Source organism: Lycium ferocissimum, chromosome 5, assembly GCF_029784015.1.
Source record: "Lycium ferocissimum isolate CSIRO_LF1 chromosome 5, AGI_CSIRO_Lferr_CH_V1, whole genome shotgun sequence".
Taxonomy (NCBI): domain Eukaryota; kingdom Viridiplantae; phylum Streptophyta; class Magnoliopsida; order Solanales; family Solanaceae; genus Lycium; species Lycium ferocissimum.
Window position 1 is genome coordinate 9,346,624 of NC_081346.1, and position 17,493 is coordinate 9,364,116.

The following is a 17,493-nucleotide window of genomic DNA, read 5'->3' on the forward strand; positions in this document are numbered from 1 at the left end:
TAATTTTATTGATAATCTAAATACTTTTTACTCACTACTATGTTATTATTATTGCTGCTATTATTTGCAGGTAACGCTACTTTATTACAATTAGTATTTTAATATTACCCTCACATTACTACTTATTTATCACTTGTTAATCATAAAGTTAAGCTAGATAACATTTTCTACACTATTATTACATTATCTATATATTTATAGTTTGTTATTATTAATAAATTAGTAACATTAAATTATATCCTTATTACTATTAATTACTAATTATGGGATTATTCCATACACTTTCCAAGTTATAAAGAAACATGAGAAATTGGAAGAGGCCAAACGAACGGCCCAATTCTCGGCCAGATTTTAGTAGCCCCAACAGAGCCCAATCCGAATTCTTCAGCCCAGCAACATTACATCAGACCCGGCCCATTTGAACAATTTTCCCTAGACCTAGTCCTCTTCATCACCAGCCGCATCATCACTCTCTCTCTTTCGTTCCATTTTCAGCAAAAGAACAAGCTTCATCAGTCATGGACAGAAGTTGCCCACTCCATTTTTATGCCATAGTTTTGTCTCTACCTCACTCTGCTCATCTCAGCCACGCTCTTGGACTCTTCTTCCCCTTTGAGCGAAAATTCAAGCTACTTTCTCTCCAACTTAGACCATGCCTCTCCATTTCTACGAAATCTTTTGCTTTAACATAAAAAATTCAGAAAAAATGAACAGCTTTATTTAATTTCAAACGGTTACTTCACTTCAAATCCCGCCCAAAAACGAGTGAAACCCTAGTTTTCGTCTACTATAAAACGGCCTTAAATCCGTAGCCGAAGGGGGGACTTTTTTTTTAGTCGGTAGCATACTCTAAAATTTCATACTACTTTTTTCTTTAACATTTTCTCATAGAAGAATTTCTGGGTTTTGGTTCTGAGATTTTTTGGTCCGTTTACCTCCCCCTATATATTATACGATTTGATAAATTATTTTTATCTGCTCTTGAACATTTTCTGGACACAAAGCTTTCTGGTTCGTTTCGATCTGAGGTTCGAATCGTTCGTCGTATTCGAGTGTGGATTCGCGACCCTCGACGCCCCGTTCACTGTACCACAAAAGGTAATTTCTTCCTCGTCTTAGCTTATTTTCATTCTAGTGGTTCAGTTTGTTTATGAGTTTCTTTTTTGTGTGAATTGATTTAGTAGTAATTTCGTTAATTTAGGCAGTTTACTATACTAGTGTAATTGAAGAGGTTTTGCTGGTAATTAAGTAGTGTTTATGCATGTCAGTTTAATTTGATTTGTTTAAATCTGTTAGTTATATGATATGCTATCTTGTAAAATTTGTGTCTATGGCAGTAAATTCAGTTCGTTTAGCATGCTCGTGTCAGTTTTAATATGTATTGTTAAGTATTTGATTGGGCCTGCTTTTAGCTGAGCATGTTCTACCTAACCTGATTCATCTTAATCTGCCAACACATTAGTTTAGTATGGATAAACATGTTTATGTTAACTTAAGCATGATATGCTATTCAAGTTATTCATATTTCTATGCTAAATTTAGCTCAGCTGGTACAGCACATTTGTGTTAGCTTAATCGGCATATTTTAAAAATGAAAACTCGTCCTGTTGACTGAGCATGTTTCGATCTAGTCTGGTTCTTTAGCTCAAATTATTTAAATGTTGGTCTTTGTAAACGCGTTCAGGTTAGATTAAACTAGCCAATCACGGTAATTAGCTCATTTAGGTATACTTTAGCCATTTTGTTGTTGCTTTTTGGAGTTGAAACTGCTGCTGCATTTTAACCATTCTGCTGCTCTATGTTGGTCCATGAAGTGTTGCACTTTGGCCGTTTCTTTCTGCTTTATTTGTGGTCATGAACTGCTGTAATTACAGCCACGTTAAAATAGTACCTTTCAGGTCTTGTAATTTGTTTAACTTAATTTCCGAAGGTGTTCTAATATAAATGAGGGTTCTCTGTTTGTTTTTAATAAATTGCTACCCGAAAATATGTTTCCACTTAGTGCGGCACTTAGAATACCATTTCAGTAATTGCCCCTGTCTTGAACTAGGAATCAGAGTTGATGAAACAAAGTTAAATGTTTCAGCTATCATGTCTACACATATCGTCTAAAAGAAGCCTTCTTTGTTTATTGCTACCCTCGTATGTGTCTCAATGCGAGTACTAGATTGGTTGGAGTTTGTATTAGATTTACCGTGAGTATGAATGTTTGCGTTTTCCTTAAATTAAGCTAGTTTCCAGAACAATGAATTTGTGTGTATATCTTATGCATGACATATGTTCATTTTCATTCCTATCTGCCATTTAGGAAAGGGAATCTTTATGGTCTCATAATGGTTTGTTAGGACTTCATGTCTGAGTACGTTAAATGAGAATGAAAGCTTACTGTTTGTATGTATTATTACTCAAAGACATGTTCTATTTAGAAAGTGTTAAATCTTTGTATTCCTAAGTTCGAAAGTACTTATTTTAGCACAAGTTTATTGTTCATTTCGTCTATCTATTACATTCATGTCTATACGATCGGAATGTCATTCTTTCTAACCATTCTTCTTTTCTTTTTCTTGCATGAAATACCGGAGCCGAAGAGTTTCACTTTGAGACTCCACGACCCGTTGTCACATGAAGTCATATATCATCTCCGCTCGTTCTCGTTTTGCTAAAACAACGACATTGAGGGGACCTTATCCTTTCGCGAAAGTCGAATTCAAGCCGTTCATGTCATCTTGTCCCCATCTTTTCTTCTTATATGACTTGTTGCTTCTTGTTGTTCGATTAAGTTGATATAGTTTGTCTTGGTTGTTAGATGGGTGACCTAAGAACAGAGAATACGATACTTTGGCATAAAAGTTGAACCACGGATAGACTCTATTTGATAGAAAGACGTTGTGGAGATTGATAAATGGAAACAAGTAGTATGTGTAAGAATATGTCATTTGGCCATTGTTAGAAAATTTAGGTTCATGGTGATTTTCTAACACATTATTAGATTGATAAACGGAAATAAGAATATGCTATTTGCCACACGTTGTCAGATGGATAAAACGGAAACAAGAGGTATGTGTAATTAATTTAGTTTAGAAAATAATTTTCTTACGTTTAGGTCTCTAAATATGAATAAAAGGGAGGCTTGTATAAATTTCTTTAAAACAAAAAAGGTATGTCTTACATGCCAAACCTTAAAGACTGTCAGTTAAATTTCTCATTATTTTCTTTCAACTTATATAATTTAATTAAGCTATCATAAGTTATAGAATTTTATTAGTGTATCATATGTAAATATCCTAGTAATATATGCACATAAAAATTAAAGTTCTTTCCTCAAAATTAAATGTGCATTTCTAAACGTTAAGTTATATCAACTTTACACTGTACATTATATTTATAACATAACTTCAATCTCCTTTTCATCATGACTTATAAAATATTCACAATTTTTATATCGAGCGTTTTGCTCTTTTATTAACCTAAGTTCGGTCGGTTAACCATTATTAATGGAATTTAGAGGATGCCTAATACCTTTCCTCTAGATTAGTTGAACCTGTACCTAGAATCATTTGGTTTCGTAGACTTTAACATAAAATCAACTTTAGGTAATTACTTTAGGTGTCCTAATTCACCGTAAATAATTAGGTGGCGACTCCTGTACTTTAATTAACCCCGGAATTATCGGGATGTTGTAAACTATTTTGACTCCGATTAAAATAGGGTATAACAAGCGGGATAGTAATTTCTCTTAAATCTAAAAGTCTACGTGTGGTGGGGGTTGGGGGGGGGGGGGATTATGCCCTACTTTGCCATCCACAAAATAACTAATTATCATTGAAGGTTTGACAACTAGCTTTGGGTTTGCAACCATATTCCATAAAATTAACTTTCACAACAATACCAAAGTAACCAAGTAATCATGAACAACATCACTATATGTGTACATGCTATATCTTTATCAATAAAGAAAAATAAAGATACTAACCTGTCTACTTTAATAGAAAACTGCTTAAGCAAAATCCCTGCTATCATCGAAACAGAAACACAATTTCAGCAAGTCTCTCTTTCCTTATGACTGCAGCTTTGACAGCCTTGAATGCATTATACAAGCTAATGATTCCCACATATTCAAACACAGTGAATCACCCACAGGCATTATATTCTTTCAATAATAAACACCTTTTCATTTTTTGTTACGCCATGATATCATAACAGTTATTTGATTTTCACCAATTTTTCAATCATGCAAACTCAGACTTTTTCATGCCAAAAGTTTCTCACATTTTTGTTTTTCCTTCATCCCCCACAACTTTTAAAATTAAATAAATTTTTTATTAACTTGTGGGGAAGTTAAAATATAATAGGCTCATAAACATGTTATAAGTTAACACCAAAAATCAACCAACCAAGAGAAGAAACACAATTTCAAATGAACATGAATTCTTTCTCTTTTGAATTTTGTTGAGATCTAACTTCTCAAATTAAGGCATCTATCAAAAGGAATCCAATTCATACATTCTTTTTTCGTTACCACATTATTTAGAGAGGAAATAAAAATATTTACTTTTCATCACCAGAATATGTATAGAATTATCTTACCTCTCTATATGGTACTGATCAATATTGTATAAAAGAAAATCGCTTTCAAATTGTTGGAAATATAAACAATATCAATCAGAATAATGAACAAAAGGATAGAAACAACTTATCAGATGAACACCGCTGCGTCGTGGCAAGCCACTCCCTTGAAAGCGATTTCAGACCGACTCCGGTGTAAATCATTTAGCCCGTTCGCTCCCCAAGATTTCACAACACTTCCAAACACTTGCACTAGTGGCTGGAAGTTTAGAGTTTCACAAAACCAATTGCCCAGAAACAACTCAAGAGGAAAAGATGATGAGAAGGAAAATTTATGTGTGTAAATAATTCACCACGAAGAGAGGATATATAGGCTGAAAATCTGAAGGGTCAAAGAAGAAATTGATGAGCCATTAGTTTGGTCATTAAAGAGAACTTAATGACCATTAACCTGGCCATTTAAACCAGCCATAAATTAGCCACTCAATGGAATTGAAAAGAGGAGAAAAATAATTTATTTATACTTTGCATTACACAAAGTTATTTCTAACATATATATGAATCCATACTATCAATTTCGCTTCATTTAGATCATATGTGTGCTTATACCAGCACATCATAGCATATTATATGAGGTGAAGATTTGTGTTGCCACATTCCCTTCTTCAAATTGTTAAAAGTAACAATATCAATAAATTTCTATGGATGGAGTACATATTCATTACAATATCATCATTATACGAATATCTTGTCTTGAATATTAATTCCTCCATCTCAAATTATATGTCGTTTTTTTGTTTTGCACGCCCGTTAATAAATACAACATTAATGAGGAGAGTTTTTGATTTACTTTATCCTTATTTATGTCTAAGTTATAATCTATCTCCATTAAATGTTTACTCCATTTAACACATCTCCATTTATGACAAAAATTATACTAAGAGTTAAATGGAAAAAAATAATTAATTATGATTTGAACTTTTAAAATAATAAATAATTTGAGATAACTATTTTTAATAATCACGGTAGATAATTTAAGACAGAGGGAGTACATGTTAAGCAAATTATTCCCGATGACAAAAGACAGAAACAAAAGTTGCTGTTTTTAATAATGGTGAACCTTTAATGCTCATCCCTATTTCGTTTGACTTAGGAAAGAAAGTACTCCTAGCAAATGTCTTCAACATCGTTGATTGTGGGGTTTGAACACGGCAACAAGGGTTCAGATTTTTTCGCCGCTATGAGATTTAGGGTGTGTTTGGTCTGTAGGAAAACATTTTTTTGGAAGTGTTTTTCAAATTTTTCACGTTTTTATTACACCTTCCGGCTCACTTTGGCTCACTTTTACTTGTCCAGTATTTCAAAAATAGATTTTCACTTTTACTTATCACTTTTAACATATCAAGAGAGGACAATTTTTTTTTATTTTACCCATAATATTAATTACTCACTGCAAAATATTTTTCAAATCTAGTAAAAATATACACCAATTAATATGGATATATTGATAAATTATACACTTCATTTATTATTTTAAAATATCATGATAAGTCCAAAGTGGACAAGTAAAAGTGAACAGAGGAAGTATATTTTTGAAAGTAGAAAAAATAAGTTCCATGACATTTCAAGTTTAGTGTCACTTTCCCACCACACTATGCCTCTAACCCCCGTACTCTTGACTATCCAACTACCCGCCACCCCACCATATCCCAACCCCATAATGTATTGCCAGATTACATATATATTCTCTTTGGATAATATTTCTTGATTATTTAGCAAATAATAGAAAATAAGTACAAGCCCGTTTGGATTGGTTTATATAAGCTGTTTTCAACTTTTTTGAGTGTTTGAAACAGCTTAAAAAAGTCATTTTGTCTTAAAATAAACTCGAAAAAAAAAATAATTGCCTTTTTTGCTTATCTAAAACTTAAAAAAATAACTTATAAACAAAAAAAAATAAGTTACCTCCCAACTTATTTTTTGACTTAAAATTTTTTTTAAGTTCATCCAAAGAGGCTCTAAGATACCACTCGTTTTTGAGACCAAACACGCCGCTAACTTTTGCTTAAAACGCATTATTGAAAAAGTTCTGAAATGACTCATTTAGGAATAAAAAAGCCTTCAATCAAGTTCATCTAACAGAGGTAGAACCGTCATTTAACAAAACATACAGGTGTCATTGGGAATTAGTAGCTGTTTTTCAGGTTCAATTCTAGGAAAAAACGAGGTCCCTGTCCCCCAAGCTCGTTTATTGATTTCCTCGTTCACATCTGTTTGTTCCACGCTCTCTCTAACTCCGACAGCCATCGCCGCCGCGTTCCCACAAAGTTTAAGCTTTTTTTTACAGCTCAAACATCGTTGACTTACTAATTCCCCGTTTGGTTTGCTGAAAAAAGGAGGAAATAGGAAACTGCATTTTAGGTGTTTCTTCCTCGTATATCAAAACCTCGATTGGATCACTTCCTGTAGGTGGGTTTTCTTGTTTTTTTTTGCGCACGCATTGTTTAGTTAATTCAAACTTCTGCATCTAAAAGATTTTATGAGGTAATTGTTGATAAGATTGAGTGGTGCATTTTCGATTTTTTTTTAAATAGGACATGTAAAGTTGTGGGTTTTCTGTGAGTTGAATGGAGGGACATTTGGGGTTTTGTTTATGTTGTTGAATCTTTTTTTTTTTTTTGGGTATTTGATCAAAGTGATTTTAGTTAACTTGGTATTTTACTTTCTAATCTCATTATTGATTCTTGTACAAAGATACAGACTTTGCATCAGAAAGATGAGGTTCAAGGGGTTTTAGTGGGGTTTTCAGAATTTTTTGCATTCTGCATTAGGTTGTTATAGAAGTACATTTTCTGAGTGCATGATATGTTTGCCAATATTGCATTTTCTTCGGCATAACAGCTGTCATAAACATTTGATGTATGGTGGTTGTACACGTGAATTGGCTTTTATTATCTCAGAGTTGTAAATGTGGATAGCTTTTTAACTTTGCTATATACCTGATAATAAATGTCCTAGCTTGATCTTTGGTCCTTTGTAGTTTAGGGAAGTTTTTAACATGCCAAACTCTTTATTTTCTGACATCGGGTAGTATCTTTCTTATTAGAGCCTGCTGTTTGCTCATCGAAACTTCCCCCCTGTAGGTTTTCAGGTTTTATAAAGGAGATCTTAACAAAAATCTTTATATACTCAGGGATCCCCTGCGAAGGTCTTTGTTCCTAGACAGCTGGAGCAGGATTAGCTTTTTTTGCAAGTGAATTTACAAGACATTTTTGAGACTTGATTTGTGATATCTTGTTTCTGAGAGGAAATATATTGGGCTAATACTTGGGTGAAGGGAATTGGAGGGATGCAAATTTTTAGAGACCTCAATAGATGTCTGTTATATTACGGCGCCTTCGATGGATGATAGCTGGTCTAAATAAAGGAACACCAGGGACCCCTAGGAGGCTGCACAGTGCTGATGTGCGGCCTGTGCCTCTTTCGCCACTTTCACAACAGCAACAATTGCAACTACTCAAGTCCTATTACGAGTCAAAGTCCGAGCACAGAAAGCCTAAACAACCAATGTTGGAGGCTGTGCATGAGATCTCCATCTACATTCACCGGTTTCACAATCTTGACTTGTTCCAGCAAGGGTATGTGGATATCATGTTCCATAGTTTTTAATCTTACTCCTTCGGTAATTTGAGTTTTGTACTTCTGTGGCCTTACAATTTTTTCCAAATATGCAGATGGTACCAGATTAAGATTACAATGAGATGGGAAGATGGTGATGATGGGTTATTAGGAACTCCATCCAGAGTCATCCAGTATGAAGGTAAATTTCTAGACTATGACGAAACGGCCAAAGCACACAGCAGGCTACTAAAACCAGGATACTTTCAAATATTGCAGTCAATTACAGTGGGATATGGAAGTGAGAAAAATATCATCTTTGAGGAAAACTGGAGGACTCAATAGTCTGAAATGCTTAAAGTCCCATTACTATGAATTTTGCTGTGCAAGATGAGAAACTGATGTGGTAGTTTTATGTGCTATGATAACTTTCTGATGTTTTGTGCATTTTATTGTAATTTTCTTGATTCATTGCTGAGAACTAATCTTACAAGCATAGAAAACAGTTTTGGTCATTACATTTCAGAAGATATATTAAGCGAGAACTAATTAAAAGGAAGATAGAGGTCATACATTGTCTAGTGCACTAGTCTGGCATAATTGAAATTGCTATATTGCAATCCACCAAGATAATACACACTGGCCTATTCCCCTTTTGGAGAAATCAGAACCCTTGTTCCCCTTTCAGCAGTTCATAAAATTCATGGCGGTCATGGTTATGATATCTATCTTTTTTAACTTCACAAAAAATTATTTATCCTTTTTAAGCGTGTCTACTTAAGGTGCCAAAGGCACGAAGAGTTTACTTGCTGTTCCGTTAAGAAAGTTCGTTTATTGGTTAGTCTGACCTTTAGTCCTTTACAAGGTTCTAGAGACAATAATTAGTGCACCTGTTCGATGACTCTCCTAGATCTTGTTCTCATTCTTGGACTCTTCTTTTTGTTTCTTGGTTCTCTTGACATTGACATTCATTCTGAAAGTTGATGGCTACTATTATTTTCACAATAATTCTGCAATTAAGCATCCTGTTCTGTGTTGTCTGGATAGGTACAGATTTTGTTCATATTTGACCAGGGTAGTGGACAGAATGTATCCTTGTTGGCATTTCATGTATATACGCATGGTTGATTGCTAGTTTTGAAAAACTTAACCAACAGTTTTTGCACTTATGTTTTTATCTGTTTCCGCTTGCTGTTTTCACTAGAAATTTGTAAAGTAAACACTTAGTGGTCATAATCTTGTCTTCAACTCTCTTACGGAGAAGGGAAACAATCAGATGAGCTCTATGAAAAAGATCTTAATTTGAGAAGGGAGGAAGATGAGTTAGAATAAACTAGGTTATGTTATCCTTTTCTTTCTTTCTGCCCATCTTTTTGATGGGTAACAAACTAGATTGTGTTTTGAATGGGTAGGTCTTTTTAATATAATTGAGGACAGTTTGTCCTCATTTATGGTTAATTCTTGGGTTAAAGAGAGGAGTCTAGGGAAATACATGTTTGCAGATGCCCTTGCATCGGCACACACATAGAAAGCTTGCCATTGATAATATGATATAGTTTTTTGCAGTAATGGGAGAACTTGTGTCTAGTGAGTAATACCTTTGTTTGGGTTGCAGCTCCTGATTTGGGTTCCGAAGATGTATATGGAGTATGGAGGATTGATGATACAGATCATAGTTTCTCCACACAGCCTTTCCGAATCAAATATGCAAGGCAGGATATTCTTCTCTCCATGATGGTCTCCTTCAACTTATCTCGGCGCAAACATGAGGTGACCTCTCTTGGCCTTAGCCCCATATGTAATTTCTCCCCCTCCCAGCTGAAGTATGTGTACACATTGTTCAAACATTTCAGGCATATAGGTTATTTGGAGAACCACTATATCGTTTTTTTTTTTTAGGGTAGAAGGCTAGTAGATAGTATCGTTTATCCTTTCATTTTAGTAGTCGCATTATCGCGATATAAGTTCTTGTGCTTTGATTTCTGCTACTATCTGTTATTTTCTGTACTTTGATTATCTTACTTTATTTGTGATAGCTACTGCCCCTTTGCAAACTGCTTCATCATGGCTTAGTCGCTTTCGTTATTTTCATTTACATATCACTTTGAATTTCTTGGCCTTATCTGACCTCTTTTTATGCTTTCTATTGAGCCGAGGGTCTTTCGGAAACAGCCATCCTACCTTGGTAGGAGTAAGGTCTGCGTACACTCTACCCTCCCAGACCCCACGTTGTGGGATTTCACTGGGTGGTTGTTGTTGTTGTTGTTTTTAAAATCTTACCTACTAATATGTACTTCGAAATTAGCAGGGTCCATTGACATCTGGTGTCATTCTGAAATTCGAGCTTTTCTATGCACCTATATTGGAGAACGGGTTAGTTGAATTTTTGAACTGTGTTTTTCTGCAGTTGCATCAAGAAATAATTCACAAAATTATTATTTCTAGTATTTTCTGATTTTAAAAAAAAAGCAATATATTCTGCATTCACGATTAGTAACTGTATAACTTTCTGTGCAGGACTAGTCTGCAGGCTTCCTTGGATGCTTCTCCTGCTGCAGTCCATGAATTTCGTCTTCCATCCAAAGCTCTTCTAGGGTTGCACTCTTATTGTCCTGTACATTTTGACGTTTTTCATGCAGTACTGGTCGATGTGAGTGTGCACATCAGCCTTTTGAAAGGTGGTGTTTATACCTCCTCACAGAAGGTACCAAGGTTTGTCAAAGATCCCAATCCTTTACTGTTAAATTGAGTACTTAATGAGATCATACCATAGTTATATCTGTTTCATGTGGTTGCTGTTTAATTTGAGTGCCACATTTTATTGTAAGAGGGTAGTAACTAAATTTATGCTGGACCTTTTCAGCGAGCCTCGTGTGGATGAAGATAACGATAATGAGGATTACGATCTGGAAAAACAAGTATGTGCTCTTCCTGACTTTAGATTACTGAGTTCAGACAAAAACCTGGTATTTAAGTGGAGAAGGATAAAGGGATGGATCCACTACCACTGAGTTTCAAACAGTGGCCACTGTCCCTCGGGGATTTCTGCGATTAGTTTTGGAAGATAAAATGATTTTTGTTTATAGGTTTTCCTAAAACAAAGAGGAAAAAGGTTTTCCTAAAACAAAGAGGAAAATTTTGTGACAGAATTGCATATTCTCCGTTCCAGTTTATATGACAACATTTCCTTTTTAGTCCTTTCTAAAAAGAATGACAACTTTCTAAATTTTGAAACTATTAAACTTAAACTTCCCATCTTACCCTTAATGAGAAGCTTTTATAGTAACACAAATATTATGGAATGCTTAAGACACTAAGTTTAAAAAGTCTTGTAGCCCCACAAATGTTATGACTTTTTCTTTATCAGGCGAAAATGTTATAGCATGTTTATAACTACGGGTTTCAAAAGTCTTCCATTCTTTCTTAAACTCTGTGCCTATTCAAACATTGCCACATAAATTGAAATGGAGGGAATATCTATGTGGTTCTCCAGCATTTTCTTATCATATCTTGTAACAGGAAATGCTTATTAAAGGCCTTTCAACTGCGCGTGACATACTTTTCGAGGAGCTACAAAAAATTAGCAAGGCCATAAATCAGTCTCTTGATTTTACTGATTTTACTGACAAGTTCGATGATACACAAGGATCCCGATTTCCTCCAAGTGCAGACACAAACTTGATGAATGATAAGGCTTCAAGAGAAGTGCCAAGCAAGATGCCGAATGGCACCAAGGTCTTATCCTCATACTGCAGAATCTTTTTCTGATTTTCATTACTTTAATATTGATCTTGGTGCGTCTTCAAATTTAATATCCGACTTTGCTTTCTAAAATAGAAAAGATTTAATATCCCACTTAGACAGAGCGTTGCTATGAATTCAGCTGTATGTTTGTATGTGTAACTTCCTTTTTCACAAAAGTTCGTACCTTTTTTGGATATTCCTACATAATAAGTTAGATATTAACTTGGGAGTTGGAACTGAGGGAGGACTGCCCTTCTATACCTTATTAATTCTTACTCGTTATGTTCTTAAGCAGAAACTAGAAGATGGGGTTCTCCAGTCTCAATCTAAGGATGACATACTCCAGTTGTATCATTCCCTCGGCAACCAAGTCTTTTACTTATGGAGTATGTTTATGAGGTTTCACAGGTTTGTTTCCATTTACATTTACACTACTTGTACTCAGTGAGCTTATGTTATTTTGCCCCTCAGACTTTGCAGATTAATGCATCATTTGGATAAGTAATACGTATTTAGTAAAGTGAAAAAGAAAGACGACTACCTCATTTTAAGCTTTAGATACCAGTCAATGCATCATGCACCTCAATTAGTCTATCCATGGACAAGATCACGTGTAAATATCTTTGTATCTAGGGTTTTTCATTTACGGTTAGTGCTGTACTGCTGTTTCTTGATATCTTAAACTGGTTCTTGATTTCCCTTTAGGACTCATAAGACATCAATTATGGATTTTCTGCGTGAGCAATGGGCTATTGATCGTAGAGCTGAATGGTCAATATGGATGGTTCATTCTAAAGTTGAGATGCCTCACCAATACATAAGTAGTGACATTGATAGCTCTTCTTACAATGGTTCCCGTGGGAGAGCACCTGTTATGCGGAAGATAACTGAGGATGTAAGCATATCTACACTTCTGATTTGCTATAATCTTTGTCGTTTCTTTTCCTTCTTTTCTTTTTGAACATTATATCTATATTGCGGCCAATTCTGAGTTGTTAAAGATGAGAATCATTCTATATGTTTTAACTGTTCAAACAAAATAAAATCATTCTATATGTTGTAGTGTAGTATTTAACTTGAACTGTCCTTCTGCTCTGTGCAGCCTGCACAGACTGCAGCTATGCGAGCTGAGCTTCATAGGAGAAGTATCGCACAAATGAGGGTTAGTACAATCTAATATTATGGTCGGTGTAATATCTTCACTGATGGATTGATGAATTAGCATTGATTCATTGCAGATCAACAGTCGATCTATCCAAGACATGCACATATTTGGAGATCCATCGCGTATCCCAATTGTAATTATAGAGCGTGTTGTCAATGCACCTATGAGGTCAACAAGTGGAAATTCATACTTCATCCAGCGGGAGCCAAAAGATGTAAATAGCTTGCTAGTTGAGGCACATGCTAAAGGCACAAAAAAGATTCATGGGGGAAGCCCTGGTCAAAATGGCCGTGTTTTGAAGATTGTGGTTTTTGTCCATGGATTCCAGGCAAGTTGATCGTCCTCAGCATCAAATAGAGTAATAATCCTGTTGTTTGTTTTCAGCATATGTCCATGTAATTGTCTTTCTTGTTCTCTGTCAGAAAGCACCTCTAGTTCCTTGTTTGAAAGCACGACATACTTGTTTTTTCAACATTGTTTTTTTCATTCAACTCTATGCTACAATTTGATCAAAATACAGTTCATTAATTGCGTTTTTGAATTAACAAAAATGACAGTAGTTGAAATAAATCGTTCAAGTTTTGAAAAAACATCTTCGAACAACCATTGAAGTGAATAAGAGCACCCTATTCCATGTCAACCGGCAAGGTTGTTTTTTGAAATCCTGTGGTGTGTGATGACCTGTTTTCAGTGATTATTTTGCTGACAATCCTTTCTAACACTAATAGGAGAGCATTTATTGCAGGGACATCATTTAGACTTGCGCCTTGTTCGGAACCAGTGGCTTTTAATAGATCCCAAGATAGAGTTTCTAATGTCAGAAGTTAATGAAGAAAAAACGGCAGGAGACTTCAGAGAAATGGGCTTAAGGCTGGCACAAGAAGTAACATCTTTCATAAAAAAGAAGATGGACAAAGCGTCGAGATCTGGAAATTTGAAGAGTATTAAGCTAAGTTTTGTTGGACATTCCATTGGGAACATCATATTAAGAACAGCTTTAACAGGTTTGAACTCTGTAATCTCAGCGGTTTTCTTCAACTAACTATCAATATTTCTTAGATTTTGCGCTTCTTTTGCAGAGAGCATCATGGAACCATATCTCAGATTCCTTCACACATATGTTTCTGTATCTGGTCCACATCTGGGTTACCTTTACAGTTCAAATTCTTTGTTCAATTCTGGGTTGTGGCTCTTGAAGAAGCTCAAGGGCACACCATGCATACATCAGCTTACATTTACAGATGATCCTGATCTCCGGAACACGTTCTTGTACAAACTTTGCAAGGTACTATATGCTATAGTTAGTACTAATTTTGGTTGAGGGTATTGGTGCAGCTGTCAAAATGACTGCTTCACCAATTCATTCCTTTTTTTTTTTTTTTTTTTTTTTGTTGCTGAAATTCATGGCTAGTTAAAGGTGGGAAGAAGATTGACCACTTAGTCATGAATTTCAGATGGAATATCTACTTTCCTTTATTTTATGACATGCTTGTGGTTATCTTTCTTATTCAATCAATTAACCAGACCTCCATCCCCAAATCATTTTTTCTTTATCGGTTCTTTTAAATTTGGTAGCTCGAAAAGAGATTTCAAATATTCGGTAGGCCTGATTTGATCTTATCAATCTGAAAAAAGGCAACATTAGCTGTGATTATTAGCAAGATTACTAACAATCCTAGTTGTGTTTTTCCAGCAAAAGACCTTGGAGAATTTCAAGAACATTGTTTTGTTATCTTCACCTCAGGTATTTATCATTTTCTTTTGCTGGCTTTCTGTTTTTTACTTTCTTGCGATGGTTCATTCTGATTATAGAATACAAACTCATTGGAGCTTTTTGCTCTTGAGTATTATTTTATACGTCAGCCAGAATATAATAGAACTGAAATTGAGTCTATTATCATGAGACAATCTGGTTTGAGAAACAATCTCTCCGTATGAGAATTGATGTGCTTTATCAAAGAATTATAAGGTATATTTCCATTATATTAAGTGTCTGCAGCCCCCAGGGCTTTGATCTAGTGGTAAGAGCACAACACGTGATGAGTAGATTAGGTGAATGTCACAGGTTCGAACCCGGCTGCACACAAGAAGCCTGGTATTTAAACGGAGAAGGATAGACGGGCGGGCCCATCATCTACCGAGTTTAGAACCGTGCACCACTAGCCTCGAGGATTTCTCGGTTATTAAAAAAATGTATATATAGTAGGCTCTGCGAAAGGAAAAGAATTGTGCTAAGAAAATGTTTTAGTCAGGTAATGTCGAACAATGGTTTTCAGGCTCAAAAGAAAGATAAGTTTTTCTTTTTAAAAGGGAAGAGAAGTTGAATTTCTCTTCGGCTATAACGGTAAAAGTCGCTTGTCGAGTCTTTTAAGTAACATACGGTGTTCGAATTGCACTGGTAATTTCTGATTGAAACATAATTTTCTTTGGAAAAATCTTAGCAATTGGTTACTAAGATAGAAAGCTGAAATGATCCATGGCCCTTATATTCATATGGCATTCTAGACTAAGTTTAACAAGCTTGGCTTCTGAGTACTATCTCCTCATATAACTGAACTAATTGGTTGAACCAAGAGTAAAGCTCATGGTGGTCTTATGGCAGATAATTTGTGCGAGCTAACCACAGTATGAATGCTGACATTATGTTCTATTGCTTGTATTAGTTTGGTGAGGTCATCTTATGCGTTGCATTTACCATAAAATGTGGTATCATGAAACCCCTTATGTGCTGTATTTAAAGAAAGTTCATTGAATGTTTTAATTCACAACCCTCATTGGTAGTGAGAACCCTTAGTGTTCTATAGGAAGGAACTTCTCTCATGCAGGGTATTTAGTGTTAATATCTTAAACCTTTAAACTGAAAAAAGAAAGAGAATCACATTTCTATGCAGTACGTCGTTAACTCGTTACTGCTAACCTCTTTTGCTAGTTGCAGTTTTAAACACCAATTGCGACATTTTTGTTTCCATCTCTCGGAGCTTCTTATGTGGTACTTTATTTGGAGCATGTTTTGCATGTTGCTAGTTTCAACTGTACAGCTGAAGTTTTAATTAGGCTACTACTATGGATTCTCTTTTCACCTAGACTTGTACCTTCTCATTCATCCTGAAAAGTGAATATTTTAACGTGTAGCTGTCGTCCGAGCCACCATTAAGTATACTTTGCTCGGAAAAAAAATAATAATTGAGAAAAGCATTGTAATTGAAGCAATTTTGGTGATTCTAAGTTGTCTCACTGCACTGCTCAAAAGAACTGTCTCAAATGTGCAGTTCTTTGAGATTATTATCTTTCTTATCGTCCAGGTCCTTTTTTCCCCAAATCTCATCGCATGATGGCTGATTCTATCTTTTCAGGATGGTTATGTTCCATATCATTCTGCAAGAATCGAGATGTGCCAAGCATCTTCAGGGGACAACTCAAAAAAGGGTAAAGTATTTCTGGAGATGCTGAATGATTGCTTGGATCAGATACGTGCTCAGTCATCCGAGCATAGAGTGTTCATGAGGTGCGATGTCAACTTTGATACAACATTGCAAGGAAGGAACTTGAATACAATTATCGGAAGGGCTGCTCATATAGAGTTCTTGGAGTCGGACACTTTTGCCAAGTTCATAATGTGGTCATTCCCTGAGTTGTTTACATGACTTTTGGGCCGGGTCAATTTCTTCATAACAACTGGACTCCCATCTCCTGGAGCCTACTGCCTACCGTGCTGCTCGAACCTCAACTTGTGTGCATAAAATGCCTACGGCTCTAGGATCTCAGGGCCTCGGCACAGTAGGTGACCATGAATATGCCTGATGTGGTAAGTCATTTTCTGCGAGCTGATTTTGGTGAAGCTGCGCAGCTTAGCTGTGTTATAACTCTATAGTCCAGTTACACTGACAGCGAATGTAGGAAAGGGTAACACGACTAATCCGCGTTTAGTGGACATGACAATATTGTTGGACTTCGAACTTCGTAGTGTCAATATGATGTGCAGTATTAGAATTAATCACCAGGTATAACGAAGAACAATTGTAGCCTGTCTCAGTTAGACAAGTTATTTTTAATATTATCAGATTATATTCTTATCGGGCGCTAATGTTTCAAAGTTGGGTTACAGATTCCACTTTTTTCTTACACAAGCAAATAAAAAAAAAAAAAAAAAAAAGGAGGGGAGAAAATCAGTGCTTATGGTGGAGGCATCTAATTTACTTTCTAGCACTTTTATATAAAAGAAGCAATGACATACATCATGGAGATTACCACGAACTTGTTATGGAAAGGACTTTAGGCATGAGAAGAAAATTGCTTAAGAATAAACAGAGATTATTCCTCAATCAATGTAAGATTTAACTGGATTACTCATTTCCGTTCTAATACAATAGAATTACGAAATGCTGATTTTCCATAAAAAT

At 35.4% G+C, this 17,493-nt stretch overlaps 1 protein-coding gene across 2 annotated transcripts; it reads left to right on the top strand.

Moving 5' to 3' along the window:
- The first annotated feature begins 6,884 nt into the window (after positions 1 to 6,884).
- Positions 6,885 to 17,170, top strand: LOC132055873 (uncharacterized). Of its 2 annotated transcripts, none has more exons than XM_059447876.1 (16): positions 6,885 to 7,035; positions 7,760 to 8,204; positions 8,301 to 8,386; positions 9,800 to 9,954; positions 10,493 to 10,557; positions 10,702 to 10,896; positions 11,048 to 11,102; positions 11,704 to 11,919; positions 12,224 to 12,336; positions 12,634 to 12,823; positions 13,031 to 13,090; positions 13,167 to 13,421; positions 13,839 to 14,097; positions 14,173 to 14,378; positions 14,787 to 14,837; positions 16,447 to 17,170. In XM_059447876.1, the coding sequence occupies exons 2-16, from the start codon at positions 7,942 to 7,944 to the stop codon at positions 16,735 to 16,737; spliced, it is 2,460 nt and encodes an 819-aa protein (XP_059303859.1). In that variant the 5' UTR covers positions 6,885 to 7,035; positions 7,760 to 7,941; the 3' UTR covers positions 16,738 to 17,170. The 2 variants fall into 2 exon arrangements, with proteins under 2 accessions (XP_059303859.1, XP_059303860.1); XM_059447877.1 differs by having other exon boundaries at positions 6,891 to 7,035; positions 7,872 to 8,204.
- Positions 17,171 to 17,493: the final 323 nt, after the last annotated feature.